The 21621-nt window shown below is 41.2% G+C and overlaps 3 protein-coding genes across 3 annotated transcripts in view; 1 reads left to right on the top strand and 2 right to left on the bottom strand.

The window, feature by feature from the left end:
- Positions 1-291: 291 nt before the first annotated feature.
- Positions 292-14254, bottom strand: vps52 (VPS52 subunit of GARP complex). The gene is made up of 12 exons (XM_010784585.1): positions 13990-14254; positions 12938-13019; positions 12595-12647; positions 12190-12265; positions 11666-11733; positions 5875-6030; positions 5629-5747; positions 1544-1667; positions 1322-1417; positions 771-878; positions 550-615; positions 292-426 (listed from the first exon to the last, which is right to left on the bottom strand). Exons 1-12 carry the CDS (start codon positions 14080-14082, stop codon positions 391-393), a joined length of 1077 nt encoding a protein of 358 aa, XP_010782887.1. The 5' UTR covers positions 14083-14254; the 3' UTR covers positions 292-390.
- Positions 14255-14333: 79 nt separating this feature from the next.
- On the top strand, positions 14334-17385 carry rps18 (ribosomal protein S18). The gene is made up of 6 exons (XM_010784576.1): positions 14334-14409; positions 15591-15689; positions 15892-15978; positions 16272-16373; positions 16782-16873; positions 17266-17385. The coding sequence occupies exons 1-6, from the start codon at positions 14407-14409 to the stop codon at positions 17339-17341; spliced, it is 459 nt and encodes a 152-aa protein (XP_010782878.1). The 5' UTR covers positions 14334-14406; the 3' UTR covers positions 17342-17385.
- Positions 17386-17490: 105 nt separating this feature from the next.
- The window catches only part of rnf2 (ring finger protein 2), a 7917-nt gene continuing 3786 nt past the window's right edge, over positions 17491-21621 (bottom strand). Inside the window, 4 exon segments of the mRNA XM_010784583.1 lie at positions 17491-19404; positions 20230-20275; positions 20311-20478; positions 21526-21618. Of these exon segments, the coding sequence (XP_010782885.1) occupies positions 19252-19404; positions 20230-20275; positions 20311-20478; positions 21526-21618 (460 nt within the window). The 3' untranslated portion in view covers positions 17491-19251.

Genomic DNA, 21621 nt, shown 5'->3' with positions numbered 1-21621 from the left:
GATTTTTTTCCCTCATTTTTTCTCTCATAGTTGAGGTATACCTAGGATGAAAATTACAGGCCTCTCTCATCTTTTTAAGTGGGAGAACTTGCACAATTGGTGGCTGACTAAATACTTTTTTGCCCCACCGTATATATAATGGCGTAATAAGCCATTGTGGGTAAAAAAAAAAGAAAGAAAAAATAACCTTGGAAAGAAGATCCTCTGAGATTAAAATGACAAATGCAGGAATCATTTATTAAAACAGTTTTCATAAAAAAGGATAATAATAATAACAAATAACATCAAATGAATACATTTCCCTCCTAATTAAGTGGTATTTTCTTGTAATTCATAAGGATCCCTGGTAACATGTTTTCATTGGTTATATAGCTTAACATAGTTAACACCTTATTTTAAAAACCGGTTGTAGTCACACTTGTAGCCCTGAGCACAAAGAGGACAGAGAAAGGAGGAAGGGTAACATCGTTTCAGATGTCTCATTGTAAAAGAGATATTTCATCTGAATGGGACTGATAGAGAATAAAAGCAACCCTCTGTGGTATTTACCTGGGTCCTGGCCAGGAGCAGCTGCTGGAAACCTTCCACCTCCTTACTGTCGTCTGCTGCCCTCTCCTGGACACAGAAAAACAAAGATTTCAATGTCCATCATCTAAGTCAGAGGACAAGGAGCAGGAATGAGGACACCTTTGATAAACATTTTCACATGACAGGAAATAAAAGAGTAAATCAGAATGAAAACAGGAGGTGGAGCAGCATGTGAGGCTGACCATGAGGACGCTGAGCATCATGTCGTAGTTGTTGATGAGGAAGATGAGCTGGTTTCTTCTGGAGGGAAACTCTGCTGCCATCTTCAGAACAAAGTTCTCCACCTCCACCTGGAAAACAAACACTCAGGTTTCATTCTGTACGACTGATTTCCTTTAAGAGGAGCCAGACATCCCTGCAGCTAATACAGTATCTCTTCTAAAGGAGAAACCAGAGACTCAGCAGCTCTTACACTAATCTAGATTGTTCCATAGCACTAAGGGTGAGAGGAAAGATAAGCATTTCAGATTTCTTCTTGAATTTTCCCTTTAAGTACGTAATTGGTTATTTTTTGCATATATTTTCTGCCCTAGTAACTTCATTTGTTATCAAAGTAATTTCACATTTTGTGGTTTATTTGTCCCAGGTGGCAAAAATGTCTATAAATGTACAACCTTCTGTCTTCTTACACAATGCTGTGTGTGTGTGTGTGTGTGTGTGTGTGTGTGTGTGTGTGTGTGTGTGTGTGTGTGTGCGTGCGTGCGTGCGTGCGTGCGTGCGTGCGTGCGTGTACCTGCAGCTGTCCCAGCAGAGTGTGTGTTTTCTCGTTTGTAAACGTCTGGTTGATGCTGACGATGGCCGACGAGAACTCTGCGTAACGACGAGTGATCTGAAATCAACAAACACACTCAAACACACTGTTGAAAGCGGTGATATGCAGGGTGTGTGTGTGTGTGTGTGTGTGTGTGTGTGTGTGTGTGTGTGTGTGTGTGTGTGTGTGTGTGTGTAGACCTACGTAGTGCGGTCTGGTATCCAGTACTCCCAGTTTCTGAGGGTCTGTGTTTCTGATGCTGTGGATGTTCATCTCCAGGATCAGTTCAAACCTCGGCCACAGCAGCTCCAACACCGCTTCCCAGTACCTGACACACACACACACATCATAATCTAGGATATAACGTAGAGAGCAGATGGTGGAGGAAAATAGAGTTCAACTTAATAGAGTGGTGCAGGAAAGAGTCCCAGAAAACAGTTAAGATTTCACCACGTATGTCTCTCTCATCTGGAAGTCAACGTTTTTTCGACGTTTTTGTTAGAAGCCAGAAATAAGGCCTGAGGTTAGGACGAGCTTTAGATATATTTACGTTTTGTTCTACCACTAATATGTCAGCAGGGTATATGCAGAAATCCTGGGGTCAAATTTAATACCTTTTAAGACCTTTTTTAAGACCCTTTCCATACATTTTAAGACCTTATCGCAACTTTGAGTTCTAACCGGTTACATTGGCTGACACACTTTACCTCACATTTACTATATTGATTGTAAGATAGCAAAACTAAACAGAGTGCAGACAGACTACTGAAGCCTCCTTTCCACATGAACTTCAACCTCTGACCTGTGAAGGTCAGGTTTAATGCAGTATGCTGCTTTGTTGCTTCTGTACTCTGTGCTCTTTCATTCCAGTAAAACTCCTCAGAAACCATTAGAAACCAGTATTTGACCAATAAACGAAACAATTGACAAAACTTTGAACTATGAATTATATTAAACTTTGGTGAGCTTCAGCGGGGTAATGCCATAGGAGCTCCCTCACAAATACCCAGGGATTAAATTGGGCTGGGGCTTTCCGGGGTTAAGCCCTGGCACATAGAACGATGCTATGACGTCATCACCCTCACACATTTGTCATATGTTTACAAAAAACGATATACAGGACTGTCTCAGAAAATTAGAATATTGTGATAAAGTTCTTTATTTTCTGTAATGCAATTAAAAAAACAAAAATGTCATACATTCTGGATGTCATTACAAATCAACTGAAATATTGCAAGCCTTTTGATTATTTTAATATGCTGATTATGGCAACGCCTTAAAGAAAACTCAAAAATCCTATCTTCAAAAAATTAGAATAGTTCCTCAGACCAAGTAAAAAAAAAGATTTATACAGCAAAACACAATCAAACATTTGAAAATGTCCATTAATGCCACGTCAAGTACTTGGTTGGGAATCCTTTTGCACGGCGATTACTGCATCAATGGCGGCGTGGCATGGAGGCAAATCAGCCTTGTGCGCATTGCTGAGGTGGTTTTATGATGCCCAGGATGGCTTCAATAGCGGCCTTTTGGCCCTCATTAGCATTGTTGGGGTCTGGTGTCTTTCAGGCTTCTTCTTCACAATAACCCCACATATTCTCTATGGGGTTCAGGTCAGGTGAACTTTGCCAGGGCCAATCAAGGGACAGCTAATGCCCATGCGTCAGTACACTCAGTTACTGGTGGTTTATGCGCCACTGGTGTGTGGTGCCCAGCATCATGCTGGAAAATGAATTCCTCATTCTCCATAGGAGCTTTTCAGCAGACGGAGCATGTAGTGCTTCTAAAATCTTCTTGGTACACAGCTGCCATTATACTCTGGGCTTTGAATGAAACACAGTGGACCAACACCAGCAGCTGACATGGCTCCCCAAACATCGCCTGACTGTGGCGAACTTCACACTGGATTTCAAGCAACTTGGATTTTGTCTCCTTCTCCAGCCTTTCTCCAGACTCTGGGCGCCTGTTGGAACTTCCAAATGAAATACAAAATCCTTGCTTTTCGGGTCTGAAAAGAGGACTTTGCGACCACTGTGCCAACTGCAGTGCCTTCTTTCCTTTAGCCCAAGTCAGACGCCTCTTTCCGTTTCTTGATCTCAGAAGCTGGCTTGACCATGGGAATACGGCCATATTGCCTAGCCAATTTTCCCGGACACGTCTGTGATGAACAGCTGACTTTTGCATACCTGCGACTCCCATGCTTCAGTACCACTGGGTCTTGAAGGCTCCCCAAATTCTGGAAGCCGATCTTTCTTCACAAATGCTGTTAAGGCTGCCGGGTCATCTCTCTTGCGTTGTGCCAGCCGTTTCTGCCCACATTTCCCCCTTCAACAGAACTTTTTGGGATGTGCTTTGAAACTGCACTCTGCTGAACAGCTTGCCTCTTTGAGATAATTTATTTTTGTGTCTTACCCTCCTGATGGAGGGTGTCAATGGACGGTCCTCTGCGAACAGCAGTCAGATCAGCAGTCTTCCCCCATACTTGTTGATTTAGTATTACTGACCAAGCTGGAGTGGTTTTTAAGGCTCAGGAAACCTTGCAGGCCTGTTTCGAGTTAATTGAGACGATTCAAGTGATCGGTTGCAACACCCTAACTAGTTACTTTTCATGATGATTCTAATATTTAGAGATAGTGATATTTGAGTTTTCTTTAAGCTGTATGCCATAATCAAGCAATATTAAAATAATAAAAGGCTTGCAATATTTCAGTTGATTTGTAATGAATCCGAATGTATGACATTTTTGTTTTTTTAAATTGCTTACAGAAATAAAGAACTTTATCACAAATATCTAAATTTTCTTGAGACGTGCTGTATATGTTAAGATTTTGCTCGTTCTTAAATCTGATATTAGTCTATTATTGTGTTGACTTTACTTTAAATAGCAGATCTCTGTGACCGGATATAGTTTGGCTTAGACGAGGACGCATACGGTAAAACGCATACGCAAACGCAAAAAAGTCTTCCGTTCACACGCATTTGATCATTAATGTGTCCGTTCACACTAGACCGCTGGAAATGCTGGAAACGGCTGTTAGTACATATGCCAGGCCTGTAATGTAAGTGCGCTGCTGGCCACAAAATACACCCAAAAGCAGCGAATAAGACTCCGGAGCCCATGTTGCCATGGTGCCCTTCTGTTTATTCTCCGCTGACGACGTGTTCTTCTGCTGTATATCTCTCAGGTAGCCACCAGCAGATGATAAACACCCACCTCTTCGCCTTCTTCCAGGGACGAGGAACCGTGCGGCAGATTTTCCGTTAAAAACGTATGCCGGTCTACCCACCTTGGGACCCGTTACCGTAGTCGTTTATTAACGTGTCCGTTCACATTAGACCGCTGGAAATGCTGGAAACGAGGCCTGTAAGTGGCGCTGCTAACGACTCTGTTCTCTGTATAATAATATAATAATATTTAATAAACGGTGCCTGCATCTCTTTTCCTCCCCCTCTTCTGACAGCCCAGCAGCAGCAGGAGACGTTGGGAGAGGGAGGCGGGCTATTTCATCGTAATCAGAAAATGATCATATATAGGGCTTACACACGGAGCCGTTGGACCCCCAGAGCGTTGCGTATGCCGGTCTACCCACCTTGGGACCCCCCCACCCCCCACAGAGCGGAGCAAGGCAACGAAACTTAAAATAAGAAGCAGCATTTTACGGCGCGCTATGGGGGCCGCCTTGAGGGGGTTTCCCGACATGTCGTTTCAGTAAATTAAAGGGTGTTTCATGTTGTCGTTGCTGTGGGACTTCTTAATACCTTGGAAAATGCCGTTTAATACTTTTTAATACTTTTTAAAAGCCTTAATTTTCGCTAAATTGATTTATCAGCTTTTAATACTTTTTAAGAACCCGCGGACACCCTGGTCAGTAAATACCGCACTGGTGAATGTCTGAAGCTCATCAAAATGGCGGTTGCTACAAAAGTCTAAATGAGACTACTAAACGTCATCGTGCAGAACTTTAACTTTAGCTTAGCGGTGGTGACGTGAAGTCAAGCGACTGTGATGTGGTTTGTTTATAGCCCAATGTTAATAACAGTGTTAATATGTGGAGATTATGTTGCTGAACAAAACGTGTGTTTGCCACAGATCTTATTTTCTCCAAATCAAGTTTTTTGATGAGGAAGCCCTTATTATGCTAACTTTCAGGTTATCCTACAAAGATATGTCATCACTGCACCGGTAGGATAATGTCTGCAGACACAACCAAGCTGTGTCTTCCCCCTGCTGGGTGGAAATGCTTCTCAGGCATAGTTTGCTTTTGAAATGACAAACTGATGAGACTGACTTGTCGAGAGCGGGTATGGTCCTCTTGACGGTGATGGCTCTGAAGCGGAGGATGATGTGGATGCAGAGGAAGACGGCGATGCTGTCGTAGCAGTCGGACACATAAGTGGACATGCTCTTCTGCAGGGAGGGAGCACACACACAATACACTGAATATCACAATATGCCACCATGTTGTCTCTAATGTAGAGTTAAGAGGAGCTGAACCTGAGGTTTGAGCACAACAGAGAAGGTTTGTTGGTCGTACCAGGAACATGCTGAGAGTTTTTCCCATGATGCTGTTGAAGAGGTCGAGGGCAGAGTTTCCTGTCACCATGAAGAAGTCGGAGAGGAAGAGGAACTCCCTGCAGCCGTTGTCCAGCAGAGCGTAGTGCTGGCTGCGGAACAGCGTCTCATAGGGATACTGCGGGAGGAACATATGTGTTTACATCATACACAAAATCTTGAGTCACAATTTGATTTGGATTCTTGTCGCCATGACTCAGTTTAAAATGAATTGTATTTAGTACATAGAACTAAAGATATACTTAAATATTCTGAGCTTACAAAGGCAATGATGGCATGAAAGCAAAGTCAAGTGCGTGAAAGATTATGGAATATTTATATTTTAAACACCTATTTCCATTTATGACAATCACATACAAAGGTAAACCTAGGACACATTGTAATATGTATGTATTCCTAACTTGAACAAAAAACACAAGAAAACAATACAAAGTTGCAAATACAACAAGTTCACTTTGCATACAAATACAAATACAGCCTGTTATATAAATTACAATGGTACACTTACCACTAGTTTTTACTTTCTTAAAAACTTGCCCTGTTAACATTTTATTCTACATAAAATAATATATAAAACTGGCATTTCTGTGGGATGTATCAACATATAACGGATTATTGCTTGAAACAACTTTGACTTAGGTTGTATGATTACTGTCAATCACTAGCTGTAAAAGGTTTGTTGGCAGAACATTGTTTTTAATAAAAATTATTTTAAATACCAAAAAAAAGATCTGCCACAAGATGTCAGTGTTGACCTACACCTCAGTACATGATGATAAGTGAAGCTTCATATCAGCGTTTCTGGAATACATTTTCTTCTTGTACTAGGCGAGATGGACTGAAATGTTCAATATATTCTGTTTTTTAAAACAGATTTCCCTTTTTTTCCCTTTCAATAACCCGTAATCATTTGTGCATTTTGTTCTCAAACTCTACCTCATGCATTTACATTTATAAAATATATTATATTTGTGTAAGACGTTCGTCTACTACACTGTATGCTAACTTATTCTGTTTATCGCATGTTGTGTCATCCATCAATGCTTATTTTATTAATGACTTCCGTGCAATGCCTTGCTAACATGCTGCTCAATATTTGTAGCTTCTTGCAGCTCTTTGTTTATCCAGCGCTTTTAGTAAACGCTGCGCATGTTTCCTCAAGTTGGTGAATGTTTTCTAAATGCTGCCCATGATCGGTCAACTTGGTAAAGATTTTTCTTTATTTGCATGTGTTTTGGCACATTTGCAGTTTTATATTTGCATCGTTTCTGAAGCTGCAGCGTGTTTCTCCTAATTGTAATGTTTTTGAAAGTTTTAGCGTGTTTGCACCTGTCAGCCACCGTTCATTTGGCACATTTTTGCTGCGTTCACACCGGACGCGATGCGAATATTCGCTTCGTTCTAATCGCTCCTATCGCATTGCTCTAAACGCTCGAGTTTCACCGCGGCTGTCAGCTGTGTTTACTCGTATCATTCAAACAAGACGCGCTGGCTCGGGGGACAACTACAACAAAATGAACATATTTTACTGTGATTAAATTGTAATACACGTTTCTAAATGATGCCGAAGTAACAACATACTGATACCGGTTAGTAAAAACCATGAATTAATGCTTGACCAGTCTGCAGACAAGACGGCAGGCGAAAAACCTTTTAAAATGCTTGTTTTCTGAATGGAGATCGGGTCGACCAGGCTAAGCTGACGTTGTATATGCTCCGTCCCAACCCAGTGTCACGGCATTTCGTGTTATAGTCACGACATTTAATCTATTGATTCGCGTTCACCAACACGATTTTCGAAAAGCAATGTATTTCTATTGGTAGTATGTTTCGTGCCTGCAGCTCGTCTTTTTGTCCGTTCGGGTCTTGGAAGACCGGAAGCTGTGGGGTTCATAAAAACATGTTCTTACTCTTACTATTACTATATTGAGTATATATATATATATATATATATACTCAATATCAATATATATATATATAATATATATAATATCAAGCCACTATTATTGTTTTTATTTTAAATCGTATAATGTCAGACTTTTTTGGTCGTCTGTGAGGAAAAGAAATGGGGCTCAGAGCCTCAGAATACTGAAATCTGTATTTTTTTAAATCATTTTTTCCTTTTAATTTGTTATTCTTTTCTAAATAACACTGTTATTTACTCACCAATAACACACAATTATCCTTGTTTTTATTTATTTGTTTAATTCCATAATCTCTGGCTTTTTTGGCGTCCGTCAGGAACTGAATTTCAAAATAAAATAAACAGAAACAGACGTAGGCCTATGGGCAGGGCCGTGCACAGACATCTGGAGGGGCTATTGCTCTAAACTGGAAAAAGGGCATCCCCCCAAAAAAAATATAAGACCAAAACGATTATTACATTAACTAATTTGAACAGTAATTCATATCATCATCTCATTACAAAATAAGTAGGCAACTACTTGCATTCTGTGACTTGATTTTTAAAATGAAAACCACTGACTTTTTTTGTTTTAGAAACTATTAAAAGAAAAAATGGGGACAATTCTGTTCTAATGTAGTTTGACCTTTGTAACTGTTGTGCAGACATTCTGATAAAATAGAATGGCTTCTATAATTACCTTAAATAAACTCACTAATTAATGAAACTAGTTCAATACGAGTTATTCTTATTCTTATCATTCGTTATGANCACAGTATAACAGAGTCCACCATAAAGGGTGCTCTCTGACTCAGACCAGCCGTGTTTCTATTACCGCCGTTTCCCCACGTGATTTTAGCAGCGATCAGCGCTGCCTGAATCCACGACATACGCAATTAATAACTAGTCCGCAGCTGTGCCTGCGGGCGCTCATAAGACTCATAGCGATAAGAACTAACCTATCATTCCTGCTAGTTGAAACTCTCCACGAGCTTAGAGAAACAGCAGTTAAGGATCCCGTATCACAACAGAACATGTACGCCGCAAGGTGCTCTCGCAAGGCAAAACAGACTACACAGCACTGTTCCCTAATCGTTCAAACTTATCAGGATTCACAGGAGATAACCACATAGAGGAAGGAACTTTTTACCAATCCAGCTTTGATTAATAAAGGCATCGATTCGGCCGTCCGGTCCCTTCCGTGGCGCATCCGAACGTGGTCTCTCATAAATCACATTTTTTGCCGGCTTGAAATCATCCCCGAACGCCTCTGGTGGAATTCAAGTATGCTGGAATTTGGAACAGTCCTTCGGGGACTCGATGACTAGCATCTTGAATATTGACTGGAAGCCAGTTTCCTCGAGATTGAGCAAACGGCTTGGTTCAAATCTATAGAAGACACAACAGTATTCCGCCACCCGAGGGGCAGCATAGTCCGTGATATCATAATAGCAAAATGGTATGGGCAGGCTTTTTAAGAGCAGAATTGTAGGACTTTTTTTTGCTCGCACAGAGCTGACCGAAACGCACGAATGCGGTGCAGTCAGCACACTGAGAAACGGCTTATGGGGGAACGAGTGCGGCTATATGAGCCCAAACGTCTACGCTGACCGAGCGAACAAAAGAAAGCCCCCAATTTGGGATGCGTTCGGGATACTTCAGGCCGCAAAAAAATGTATTTATGAAAGATACACTTCGGATGCGCACAAGACCGGACGAGCCGATCGATAGCTTATAACAAAGCTGGAGAAAACGACATCAGCATGTCGAGGTACGTGACCTGAAAGGATGAACTGATTAGGACAGGCGTGTATCTGTATTCGCCGCCGAAGCACCAGGACCGCGGACTGCGTGTAACGGGACCCTAACGCTGCAACAGCTGGTGGAGTTTCAAACCTGGCAGAGGAGGAATCACGCATGAGGCGTATTGAAGCCCCAGGCACAGGCGGACAGCTATTAATGCTATGGTGAAGCAGGCGGACGATGCAAAACACAGTGGAAAACCGGCGAAAGAACACGGCGCTGAAGAGGCAGCAGTGACCTGCAAATACCTGTGAAAGGGACACAAACGGGGCAGAGAGCATGCCCAGCCATTCGTAAGACCCTGCGAAGCATAGTGGCGTCAAATCACTTGCAAAAGTATGTCAGAGCAGCAGCAGAGCAGAGAAAACAGAAAAGTTAATGTGTTGACAATATCCAGCACGAGGGGACCTCAGTATACAATGAAAACTTATCAATGTCAATGAATAGTGGGGAATGTGAAAGCGCCTGGACCGCAAATGGTTGTGCACCTAACCTCAATCAAGAATAGACAGTATGGCAGCTAGATACAGGGCCACTTACAATGTTAGGGGCCGCCAGCTTTAAACGAGACACTGTCACCAAAGACAGGCCTTACAGCCGACCAGAAACAAGGCTAAAAGCTGTACTCTGACACATACAGCCATCCCTGGGGAAATTTCACACTGACTGTGTGGTCAGGGGGGAAAAACACAACAGACTTGTGTTGAGATAGTGAACACCAAACAAAAGCCCTGCTGAGGTGGGTGCTGCATGCACTGATCTGGGCCTTGTGAAATTCACCTTATTCCAAGAGAAGTACTTTGCCAGCGGAGGTGAACACTATTGATGCAAGCCGGTCTAGGCCACTCACACAAGAATGCTTCGAAAGACTTTCATGATGTTTTCCATGACCCGATCGAAGTCCAGTTCCCAGGTAATATTCATTTCGATCTGAACCCTGAAGTGAACACCAGTCCAGTGCTCACCACGAAATGTCCCTGAAGCGCTTAAAAGCCGGTTAAGAAGAGCTGGACAAACATGGTGAAAGCAGGCAGACCTTTACGCCAGTGGACAGAGCCAACAGCGGTGGGATAAGCAACAATGGTGACAGTAGCTAAACGAGACAAGATAAGAATCTGCATTGACCCACAAGCCTCTCAATCAGGCCACTTTCTCAGGTCCCATGTACCACATGCCCACGCTAGAAGACGTCTTTGTACAAACTGCCCAACGGCTCGTGTCTTCACACTGGTTGATGCTCGTGACGCCTTTCTCCATTTGCAAGCTTGATGAGGAAAGGCAGCCGCTTGACGACATTCTGGACCCCATGGGGTCGGATGAGATGCGCTCAACTCCCCGTTTGGAGTCTCGTGGTCGCACAGAGATCTATCAGCGGCAAGCAACATGAGCTGCTATCAGGCCTGGCTGGCATCGAGCCTATTGCGGATGACATCCTGGTGGTCGGGTGTGGCGATACGGACGCAGATGCTGAAGAGGACCACAACACCAACTTAAGAGCTCTCATGCAACGGTGCAGGGCTGTTAAGCTCAGATTGAGTGAACGCAAGCTGCAGTTCAAGCTCAAAGCTCCAAAGTGTAAAATGTAGCCTACGTTTAAATAAAACTATAATTATAGTAATGTGAAAGACTTTCAGAAATAAATTGCACATAATAATTCCCACGGAGCTGTGAGCACTTATACATTTATGTGACGCTTTTCCACTCATCTTCCAGTTGTCTGTTTTCCTCTGTTGAAATGGACCAGCTGTGAAGGTGGGGGCGGGGCTTTTATACGCGAGTAGTGAAAACACTTCGGCGTAGTCTGCTCGCTTGTATCCTCCCTTTCGTCTCCTCCCTCACCCCTCCTCCCTCACCCCTCCTCGACTCCTCCGTGTGCATTTCAGCTATTGGGACGTCCTTCAACATGGCGTGTCTTGATCCATTTCCGGGTCAAGTCCCGGAGGAGGGGAAGAGAGGAGTCGAGGAGGGGTATTGGGATGAGGCTCCAATATTCGTTATACATTATCTTCTACTGACTCCACATGCAGTGCATTGTGGGATCTCTTACCTCCAGTATGGAGTCACAGGCGGTGATCTGGTTGTGCAGCAGAGCGATGTTCTGACTCTCCTTGATGTCTGACAGATCAGCAGTTAGGAACATTACAATCATTTAATAATGATAAAGCATTTTAAAAAACAACAACAACAAAACAAAATACGCCATTTGTTTTACATCGTGAACAAAGTGAAACGAGTGATTACAATGTTTGTATTTGAAGACATCACTGAAAGGAACCAAGATATTTGTGGTAATACTCATATCAATCATTTGTTTGCATTCATATTGTATATCAGCAGATAAGCTTTTTTTTGTCTTTGTTGACAATGCACATTCAAAATGTAATTTGGCACCTAATAAAGAATAACAATTCTTCTATTTTTATGATGCAGTGATTTATTTCTATTCCTTCTGTATTTGGGACTGTTGCATTAGAAAAGACACATAGCCCAAAGCAATGGACTGAAGCCAATGTTGATCTCTTTTTAAGCTGTAATAGAAATGAAGTATAGACCGTAACATTCAAAGGATACAGTCTTTAATGGAGGCTTGTTCAATCCTCTGCAGCTCTGACTCCACCTGCTTGGAGTACTGACGGAGGTCAACACCCTGAATAGACAGGAGGAGGGAACACTTTGATCAAACAGTGTACTGAGAAAGGCTGAGGAAAACATGCCATCAATTGGCTCATATAAATGCAGTTTTCACCTAATTGAATAGACTTGTATTTGGTTTCAATATCTCTTATTGAATCTCACTCCCCTAATATGTTCTTAATGAATGAAGGGAGATAGCAATGACAGATGACATATTACAATAGTAACAACAACAGGTGCTGAGCGTCTTTTTTGACGACAGGTAGTATTTGTTTTTAGAGAAATACTTTCATTGCTCTCTTAGACCTCCATGTTTAAACATCAGAGCCACAATGCGCCTACCGTTTTGAGCGCCTCCTTCACAAGGTCATCCTCCAGATTGGCCTGGATATGAACTTTAGGAGAAAGAGACAAAGGGCAGTCATGACAAATCAAACTTCAAACTGAAACTCTGGACCACAGATTGTCTCTACCAGGCTGCAGCTTTGAGTTATGAACTTCAATCTGTAGTTGATGCAATATAGAAGGTTTCATAGGATCTAGTTGTCATGCAAGTAGTTGATGCACATTGTCAAAATGTAAAAGATGTAATGTCAGGCCAAGAAGAAAGCAAAATTCATCTGTGCTGATCTCCTTTGTATCCAGATCTCATTATGAGACATTCAAATGCTAAATGTTGCCTTACTGTCCACTTCATCCAGGATGAACTCATCAGTGGTGAGGTCTAGTTCTCCCAGGTTGATGTCTTGGATCTCTCCATCAGTCTTCTAGAATAAAAACAGACATAGTTATAAACAAATAATTATTTAATGTGTTGAAAGGTCTCTGGAATTATTTTATTTTTCTCCTTTGTCACTGTGACGGATCACCAAACATTTCCACGGGCTATAAATACATATTTTCAGTTTGTGGTACCAGAGAGTATATAATATATGGAATATAATATACAATGTCATCCTTTTCCCAATTTTCTTGTAAGTAAGGATTTTTTTCCCTAATACAAGGAAAACGTATTTATGAAAGTGTCATATGACCTGAAATGTTCACTGCCTCAGAAAACATGGATTTGGCAGGTGGCAGGGTCATACTGCATTTCCCAGAGGAGGGTCAAACTTTTAAAAACAAGTAATGGATGTTGAGGGTCCTTTGGACTGAGTGATTTTGAAGGCTTTGGATATAAATTGGTGGTAAGAATAATAATTGCTGTGCTAACTTGAGCCAACTCAATTTCACTGCAATTACATGTTGTTTTCATGATCGACTGATTCATCAATTGTCAATAAAGTATTGGTGAATAAGGAAACATGTCCATCATAGTTTTCCAGAGATTTTGCTTTTAAATGGCATGTGCTAGTTATATTTCCTGAAGTTGGGTCAGAAATGTGAATTATCGGCCGATTATTGCAACGCATATGACGTCACATTTTTCATCCAGGAAATCATTCAGCTTTCCAGTGTTTTGACAGGGTGCTAACAGCTACATTGGCTTAAACTTCAAGCTGCATACACACCCTTCGTCAAAAATATCCAATTTGAAAAAAGTTCTTATTAACACTCAAAGCTATTTATCTGTCCATATAGCAATATGCACTGCAGTCAGCTATGTACAGTTGCAGTTCATTGATAATGACTGTCTCTGGTTCTGAATGCTAACAGGATACAGACATGAGAGACCATAAACACATATTACAGTTTTTCACAACTACTGAGATTCAAATAGAAGTTATAAAATGTCACCTCGTCTTGTAAGTACGCCATGGCCATTTCTGTCGGGTTTCCAGCTGTGTTGACATCGGGACCAGCTCCCCCAGCTACAGCCACCTCCGCCATTGAAGCGAATTTACGCTAACGTAAAATGAAGTACAGATGTAAAGTTCCACCTCGTCGTTCGCAGAAACGGAAGAAGCGTCCTTGCGTTTATGAACATAAATATATGTACACAATGACAGTCTCAACTACATTAAGGTCAACTACATTGGTTAATAAGTACTCCGTCGGACAACGTAAACATGGCTAATTATATTTATTTGTGTTTATTATATATTTTGTATCTAACCGGTGTATAAAATCGGTGGACCAACTTCCGTTCACGGACAGTATCAAACTCTCGCGAGAGCCTTTCAGCTTCCTCTTCGCACGGAACCTACTTCCAAGATGGTGAGTACATTTTTTGTCAACCTGGAATACTTTGGAAATCCGCAATCATCAGGCTTTAATCGCTGTCATTTGCTACAAACATACGTTTATTGAATATTAGACAGTCTTTGCAAGTGGAGTGATGTTGAATTGCTTGCGTATTGGTCACAGAAATTGACATAGTAACTCGATTTACTGTCAACGCCGAGCTGAGGTGCAGCTAACTAGCATGGAGGCTTTTCCATCTATTGATACAACGTAATTGTATTGATGTTTTTATGCTCCGTTTATAGCAAAGCTTTACAACCACAAGGTATATTCCAAGTTACCGGCGTCGTTAAAGTTACAGAAACACTCACATTTTAGGCGGCTACCTGTATACGCTAACTAGCCTTAAACCTCCTTATGACTTATGTAGTTGCATGTCTGGAGGCACGGTACATGTTTCACCGGTGAATGTGCCCCGGCAGCCGGTTCATATCATATTGAAGGTTGAGTTGCTTTGGAATGGGTAACCCATTGGTCTGAGTAGTTTTGAAGGTTCTGGAGGTGCACAGAAGTTGTTGCTTAGAGTAATAATAGCTATGCTAACTGGAGCCAAAACTGTTAGCTTCAGATGCACACATAAGTTGTGTCCCAATTCAGAGGCTGGGTCCTCCGCGGACTGCGAAATGAGGCGCTCTACGGAGCATGTCCTTGTACGTCACCGGCAGTTACCCCAACATTTTGCCGTCACCTAGCAACCAGCTGCAGTCACAAGTGCCGGTAATAATTTCTGTGACACTAGGCAAAAATATTTTCACACACAGCTTTACTATACTTCCAGAATGTTATTTGACCATGTACTACTGATCAGAGCAAAAAACCCATATAAAATTCAGACTTGAGAGAGAAAATAACATAACGATACACAGTTTTTAACTTAATAACTTCTTTCTTGTAAATGAAGTTAGTCTTCAGCCGTTTGAAGGTAAACATGCTGCTCAAATGAGGAGTAATGGACGAAACAGATGGCCACCTGTAGAAAAAACAGCCTTCCATAATGTTTGTCCCACTGCCATTACGGCTACCCTTATTTTAAGTATCGGCTACTTCAATAAGGGTTATCACCGCTAATATTGATCAAGCACTATTTAAAAAAAGAACAATGTCTGAACTTGAGATTCCTGCCCTCCTAATGTTCTGAAATCTTCTGTTTTCAGTCTCTTGTCATCCCTGAGAAGTTCCAGCACATTCTTCGTGTTCTCAACACGAACATCGATGGTCGGAGGAAGATCGCCTTCGCCATCACTGCCATCAAGGTATGGTTTTAGAAAATGAAATGCTTTGTGTTGTGGTTTTAACATGCCTTCACAGGTTATTTCTTTTTATTTACATCTTAATTTGAGATATGGATCTCGTGGGTTATTCTTGATTTGAAGTGTTAGATAATACTTTTTTTTATCATATTTATTACATCTCATTTGTGAAATTGCCTGATCCTTAAGTCCTGTTTCTTCGCAGGGTGTTGGCAGACGTTATGCTCATGTCGTCCTGAGGAAGGCCGACATCGACCTCAGCAAGAGGGCCGGAGAGCTGACCGACGATGAGGTGAGAGATCTGGGGCTGTTCACAGGGTCCTGGCAGCAAATGGGAAAACATGTTCAACTCTTGTCAAAGTGGAATGTTTTAATTTCCAATAGCTTTGTGGACAAATGAGTGAGAAATACTTCAAACATTTTTGACAATATATAATGCCAAATGTTTCCTGATTCTGTGTGCAGAGGCTACAGTCATGTGTTTACGGTTGTGCGTCTGTGGCAACATTCTGTATTCAGATTGTGATTTTACTTGGTTCCACTTTATTATTGTTCTTGTGAACTAACAGCTGTGTGTGTTGTCAGGTGGAGCGTGTTGTGACCATCATGCAGAACCCTCGCCAGTACAAAATCCCTGACTGGTTCCTCAACAGGCAGAAGGACGTGAAGGACGGCAAATACAGCCAGGTGGGTGACAGTAAAGCATTCTAAATCATTCCAAAAGGTTTTTAGCATTAATAGTTATATTAAACCTAAAACGTCAAGTTATTTGAGCAGACTTTACTTATCTTTATCACAAACGTATGAATGAATCAAAAGTTGAAAGCCAGGGCTCCAGCTTGTTTTGGAATAGTTTTGTCCCTCGTGTGTTTAGCAGATTTCCTTTTGACTTGTCTGTTATTCACATGTCTTAAAGACAAGCTGCAGGAATTCACAGGGATGTTTGCCTCATTAGTTTGCTATTAAACATTGTGTTAATGGTTTAGTGACATGTCAAATGAACTTTTATATTTGAAAGACACTGGAGTGAAGTAGTTCAAAGGTGAACTCTGCAATCCCTTCACAAACCTGTTAACTGTTGCTGTTTGTTTGCAGGTCCTTGCTAACGGTCTGGACAACAAACTGAGAGAAGATCTGGAGAGGCTGAAGAAGATCAGGGCTCACCGGGGTCTCAGGCACTTCTGGGGGTAAGACTTCTGTTACCGTCTGCATTGTTGGTCCAGTTTGCCAGAGAGCACTGTTAAATCAAATCGATGAAGTTAGGTTGACGACAGCCAAAGATAGAATCACCATAAGCTGTCATGGTGTATCTTCTCCTTGAGCTGCAGTTTGAAGCTGCTCAGTCTTGGTGTCTATGACATTACATTTTGTTAAGGGCTAATTAAAAAAGCTAACGTAGTTTTAATTATTTCAGTGGGATGCTAACTCATAGCGCATTGTATTAAAGTTGTACATTTGGCATCTCAGGGCTTTGGTACATGACATACTATCAGATCAATCTGGAAGGTTGTACCGCTGGATCCAACTGTTTTTTATAAGCTATGTTTTTTTTAAACTAAACTTTATCCTCTCCTTCCAGTCTGCGTGTGCGTGGTCAGCACACCAAGACCACCGGCCGTCGTGGTCGCACCGTTGGTGTGTCCAAGAAGAAGTAAACCCCCTGCTTCCCCTTGTTTCAATAAAAGTCACTGTGGACAGATCTGTTGTAGCGTCATGTTTCTCTTGATACTGCTGAAGGGAACGGCTTCATTAAAGCTCATGAGAGTCCCTGGGTGTTTCGAGTGCCGCTGAAGGACTGTCCCAATGTCCAGCATACTTTGAATTCTACTGAGCCCGGGGTACTTCGTTTGGAGACATTTCAAGGCTTCACATGTGTAGACTCCGATCTTACAATCCCCACAATGCTTTGCGCACGGACCAATTTCCCCAAATCTGTGGCGGAAAATGTAAGGCGGGGCCTCTCATGACGAACATCTGCTAGCCTGTTCAACTCTGTTTTCCGAATGCCAGGAAGTATTCTCGCCTCGCTTCTGAAGCAAGACGCTCTGAAGACATGTGCTACCAAGCAAGCGTACTCGCCATTTGAGAAACACCCCGACTCTTCTGTAGTCGCAGCTTAAAGCCACTCAATGCCTCCCTGCAAAGCTCTACTTAACGCCACATGAACAATTCTGAATAAGTGCAGACAAAACTAAACACTGTGCCACATAACTGAAGAAAACATTTCTTTATCTACAAATGTTCCATAAAACTGTAATATGCATTCAAACGAAATTAAGATATAAATGGTTAAATAAAACTAGTCTTAATGGCCTATAAGGAGACAAGGACCCCCTGTGGAGTGGAAACCATAAAGTGAAATGTTGGCTACATATTTGAAGGTGGAACATAGTCTACACTTTCAAATGAAGTCTTAAGTCACACCTGAAAGTGATTTTAAAAAATCTATCCAACAGGAAACCTGCACTTATCCTTAAAGGAAAAAAACAACGCCATGAATAATATTGCTCATAATGTGTAGTCACCCTGTCCTACCCCAGTGCATGCTGGGATAGGCTCTAGCCTTTGACATGTTAAGCAGTTCTCGAAAATGTATAAGATGCATTTGCAGAAAAGGAAATGTTCAGTACAGCTGTGTCTTAATCTAGTCATGCTGTAGAACAGGTCAGCCCATTAGACAGATACATGAATAATGCACACATTACACTTTTAGTTTTTTCTTCACATTTTTCCACAAAATAATAACTTGAGTCTGAAAGTCGAAGTTAAAACAGATCAGTAACAAACCTTTCACAGAACAGGAAATGATGAATCTCATTAACTTGAGCAATACATTTATGGACAACTATATCAGTCTGAAGAAAGTGAGGAAGAACACACTTTGAATTACAATCAATACTTTTGACTTGAAATGAAATCCCTTCATTTTAATGTTTGAAAATTCTAACGGTGTCAACAAAATGAGAATGAAAAACGACTCACATTTATGACCCAATATATTTCACTTTTCCTGGCTGGCTGCCACATGTATTCACCTTAATAGATTGATATCATTTCCTATTAAGAGACATTCAATTGTGTTTTTATTTTGTGAGTATCTTCTTTCTTTTTTACCCCGTTACCTAAAAATAATTCATTCACATTTCAAACACCCCGACTGCACAGCTTTGTCTTTATAAACGTGGTCGGTTGTTAAATGTTCGAACGCAGCCTGATTATTCACCAGAACACAAGCCAAGACTCTTGTTTTTGCTTCTTCTTGATGTATCCTCCAAATATCTGGTCTCAGATCAGATTTCATAACATCCAAAAGTGATCAAGACTGTTCCAGTACACTTGAAAAAGAAACGCTAAAAGAGTGGTGCAGTGAGGACATTTTGTTTTGTAGGCCGAGGGATTTACTGACATATCTCATGTCGTAAAACAAATCATATCCATAGCTTGTGTTAACCACACCCCTTATTCCAGGCATCTAACCAAATCTAATAAATACAAAAAACGACTTTAAAAGCAAGTGAACCCAGGGTTTAGGCTTCATTCTGGAACCACACTGGGGTGCCCCCGCTCACCCGTCCCTCTGAGGGGGGGGGGACTTCTGCTGTGGCTGCGGGGCTGCCTGCTGCTGGTCTCTGGTGGGAGCGTAGTGAATCTCCAGAGGCCTCCTCACCTTCCAGTATTTCTCCTCGACCAACTCCAGAGTCAGAGAGCCGTTCAGCGTCTGGGGGAGGGAGGGGAGGGGGGTCGAATGAATGGAAAATAATGAAGACATTGAAACTGTAGTGATTAAAAGATACAGTAGATGCTAGCTAAATGTGAACTGAAGCAGTGAGGTTGTTCTGGATTTGTGTTCGGACCGCAACTGAAATGAATTTCTATATGTTGTTTGTGTTTAAATTCAGCGACGGTTTGTGTTTAGGACTGCAAATGAAAATGATTGTTGTTCATGGTTTAGCTGCAGATTATGTTCTAGATTCATTGTGAAATACCAAAAGGTACCGCTTAACGATGTTGCATTTTATACTTACACAGATTCTCACATTGTAGAAATGTTTAAATTGTTTCAAAAATAAAATAATTGTTCTTATTTTCTGATTAATTTTCTATGTTTATGCATTTTTTTGGTGTATGTTATGTGTTATATAAATATATATACATTTTCTTCTTCCATTACGTTAGTCTTGATAAAGATGTGCATTTTTTGGTTCATGCTTAATTATATATTTTTTTAGACTTCTTTTTCCAGTGCTGGAACAAAAAGTACATTTTCTACGACATTTGCACTATTTCTTTTTAAATGTTAAAAGATACTTTTGTAGATCAATGAATAGTTGTTAGTCTATGCACTGGTATTAGCAAACACTACCACATTTTTTTTATAAATAAGTTCAGTCGGGCACTACGAGTGTTAAATGGACAGCCAGTGAACGGTTACTAGCATTCCTGTCCAAAGTCAGACGAGGACTTTGTTAAATATCATTCTTATATTTAAGCCCATGTTAAGCTCTTGTGATGGCAGTGGCAGAGTGCTTGTTGGATGACTCACAGAGAACTGTCCTCCTCTCGTCAGGATGTAGATGGTGTGATGTTTCCCAAGCCCTCTCCATTTCCTGCTCTTCCTCCACTCTCTCCTCCTCCCCCTGCTGCTCCTGTTTCCTCTCCTCTTCCTCCCCCTCCCTCCTCCCTCCCTCTGTCCTCCATCTCTGCGTCAGTCTGTCAGTCGTCCAGGGCGATGCGCAGAGCCAGGTATTTGGAAATGTGGTCCACAGTGGCATTGACCGTCGTGCTCAACAACCTGCAGGGAGAAAGTTTGATAAACAATGAGTAGAAAGGAAAGACAGATATTCATATACACTACTGAAGCATTCACAGCACACAATTAATGTTTAAATCATTTGAATCTGATTCCAATTCAAGTTAAAAGGCAGTTTCTCATCTGTGAAGGTTTAACCTTTTCTGTAAACTGACATGGTTACCAAAGTTGTTGGTGTGACTATTGTAGTGACACAATACCAGTCACCTGTCTGTAGATATTACACCAAATATAAAGAGATAGACATTTCAAATACAAAATGTGGGTTTGCCTAGAAATTCTGTCGTCCCTGTCGCAATCTATATTGTTGATGAAAAGAGACCAAACTACAATACATACAGAAAGAAAATCAACTTTAGTTCAATCTTTCTTAAATACTTGATTTTCTTTACTGGGAACAAAAAAGAGGAAAGAAAATATTATAGACTGTACTATTTTAGACTAAAATTGTCAATAGCTTTCGTTGGCTAAGACTATAGGAACATATTTACAGGGTTTCTTTCACTAAAATAAAGATAAAATGAAATACAATATCATCTGAGTTCACAGATCAGAGGCCTTACTGCTTTCCCTCTTCTTACAGTACGCTCCTACGGGGGAGATTGACTTACATTTCTCATACAAATATTCTGTTGAGGGAATTCAAAGCACATTCAACAAGTTATTCCTGTTGAAGTTTATTCAAAAATACAATTTGTTTGGGAAAAACGATTGTTAAAACCCATTACAAGGTGGCACAACACAACATGAAATGAGACATAATTAGCTCTAACGAAGAGAGGCAGTAAAGATTCGGATTGTTATGTGTGTGTTTCTGGTTCTTGTGTCAATTGAACTCTTGACCTAGTTATTTAAAATGTTGAAGGCATCCTAGTAACTCTGTTTTGTTTTGTATTTAATGTTGTTTTTTTGTGTGTGTACGAGTTGGTATTGTCATCTGACTTTACTGCCGAGTCATTTCTGTGAGTGTTTTGCCTGTACTAAATATAAGAATCGAAATAAAGAAACCTCTAAATGGTCCGGTCTCACCTGGTCTGGTTGTAGTCCTGGCCGCGGACCAGCTCGGGGTGGGGTTTGAACATCAGCTCGATTTTGGAGGCCGGCCCCTCTTTGTGGTGGCGTGGC

The sequence above is a fragment of the Notothenia coriiceps genome, unplaced genomic scaffold (genome assembly GCF_000735185.1).
Source record: "Notothenia coriiceps isolate Sejong01 unplaced genomic scaffold, NC01 NC01_scaffold00026422, whole genome shotgun sequence".
NCBI lineage: Eukaryota > Metazoa > Chordata > Actinopteri > Perciformes > Nototheniidae > Notothenia > Notothenia coriiceps.
This window is presented reverse-complemented; position numbering and strand designations above follow the sequence as displayed.

Excerpts from the sequence above, each read along its gene's own strand:
- vps52 (XM_010784585.1), bottom strand. The coding sequence starts at position 14,082 with ATGGCGGAGGTGGCTGTAGCTGGGGGAGCTGGTCCCGATGTCAACACA. Across the intron at positions 11,734-12,189 it reads ACAAGCCTCCATTAAAGACT|ACATCAAGGAGAGTCAGAAC; the intron begins GTATCCTTTGAA and ends CTGATCTGTCAG. Across the intron at positions 6,031-11,665 it reads CCTGTGACTCCATACTGGAG|TATCCCTATGAGACGCTGTT; the intron begins GTAAGAGATCCC and ends TTCCTCCCGCAG.
- rps18 (XM_010784576.1), top strand. Across the intron at positions 15,690-15,891 it reads TCGCCATCACTGCCATCAAG|GGTGTTGGCAGACGTTATGC; the intron begins GTATGGTTTTAG and ends GTTTCTTCGCAG. Across the intron at positions 16,874-17,265 it reads GGTCTCAGGCACTTCTGGGG|TCTGCGTGTGCGTGGTCAGC; the intron begins GTAAGACTTCTG and ends CTCTCCTTCCAG.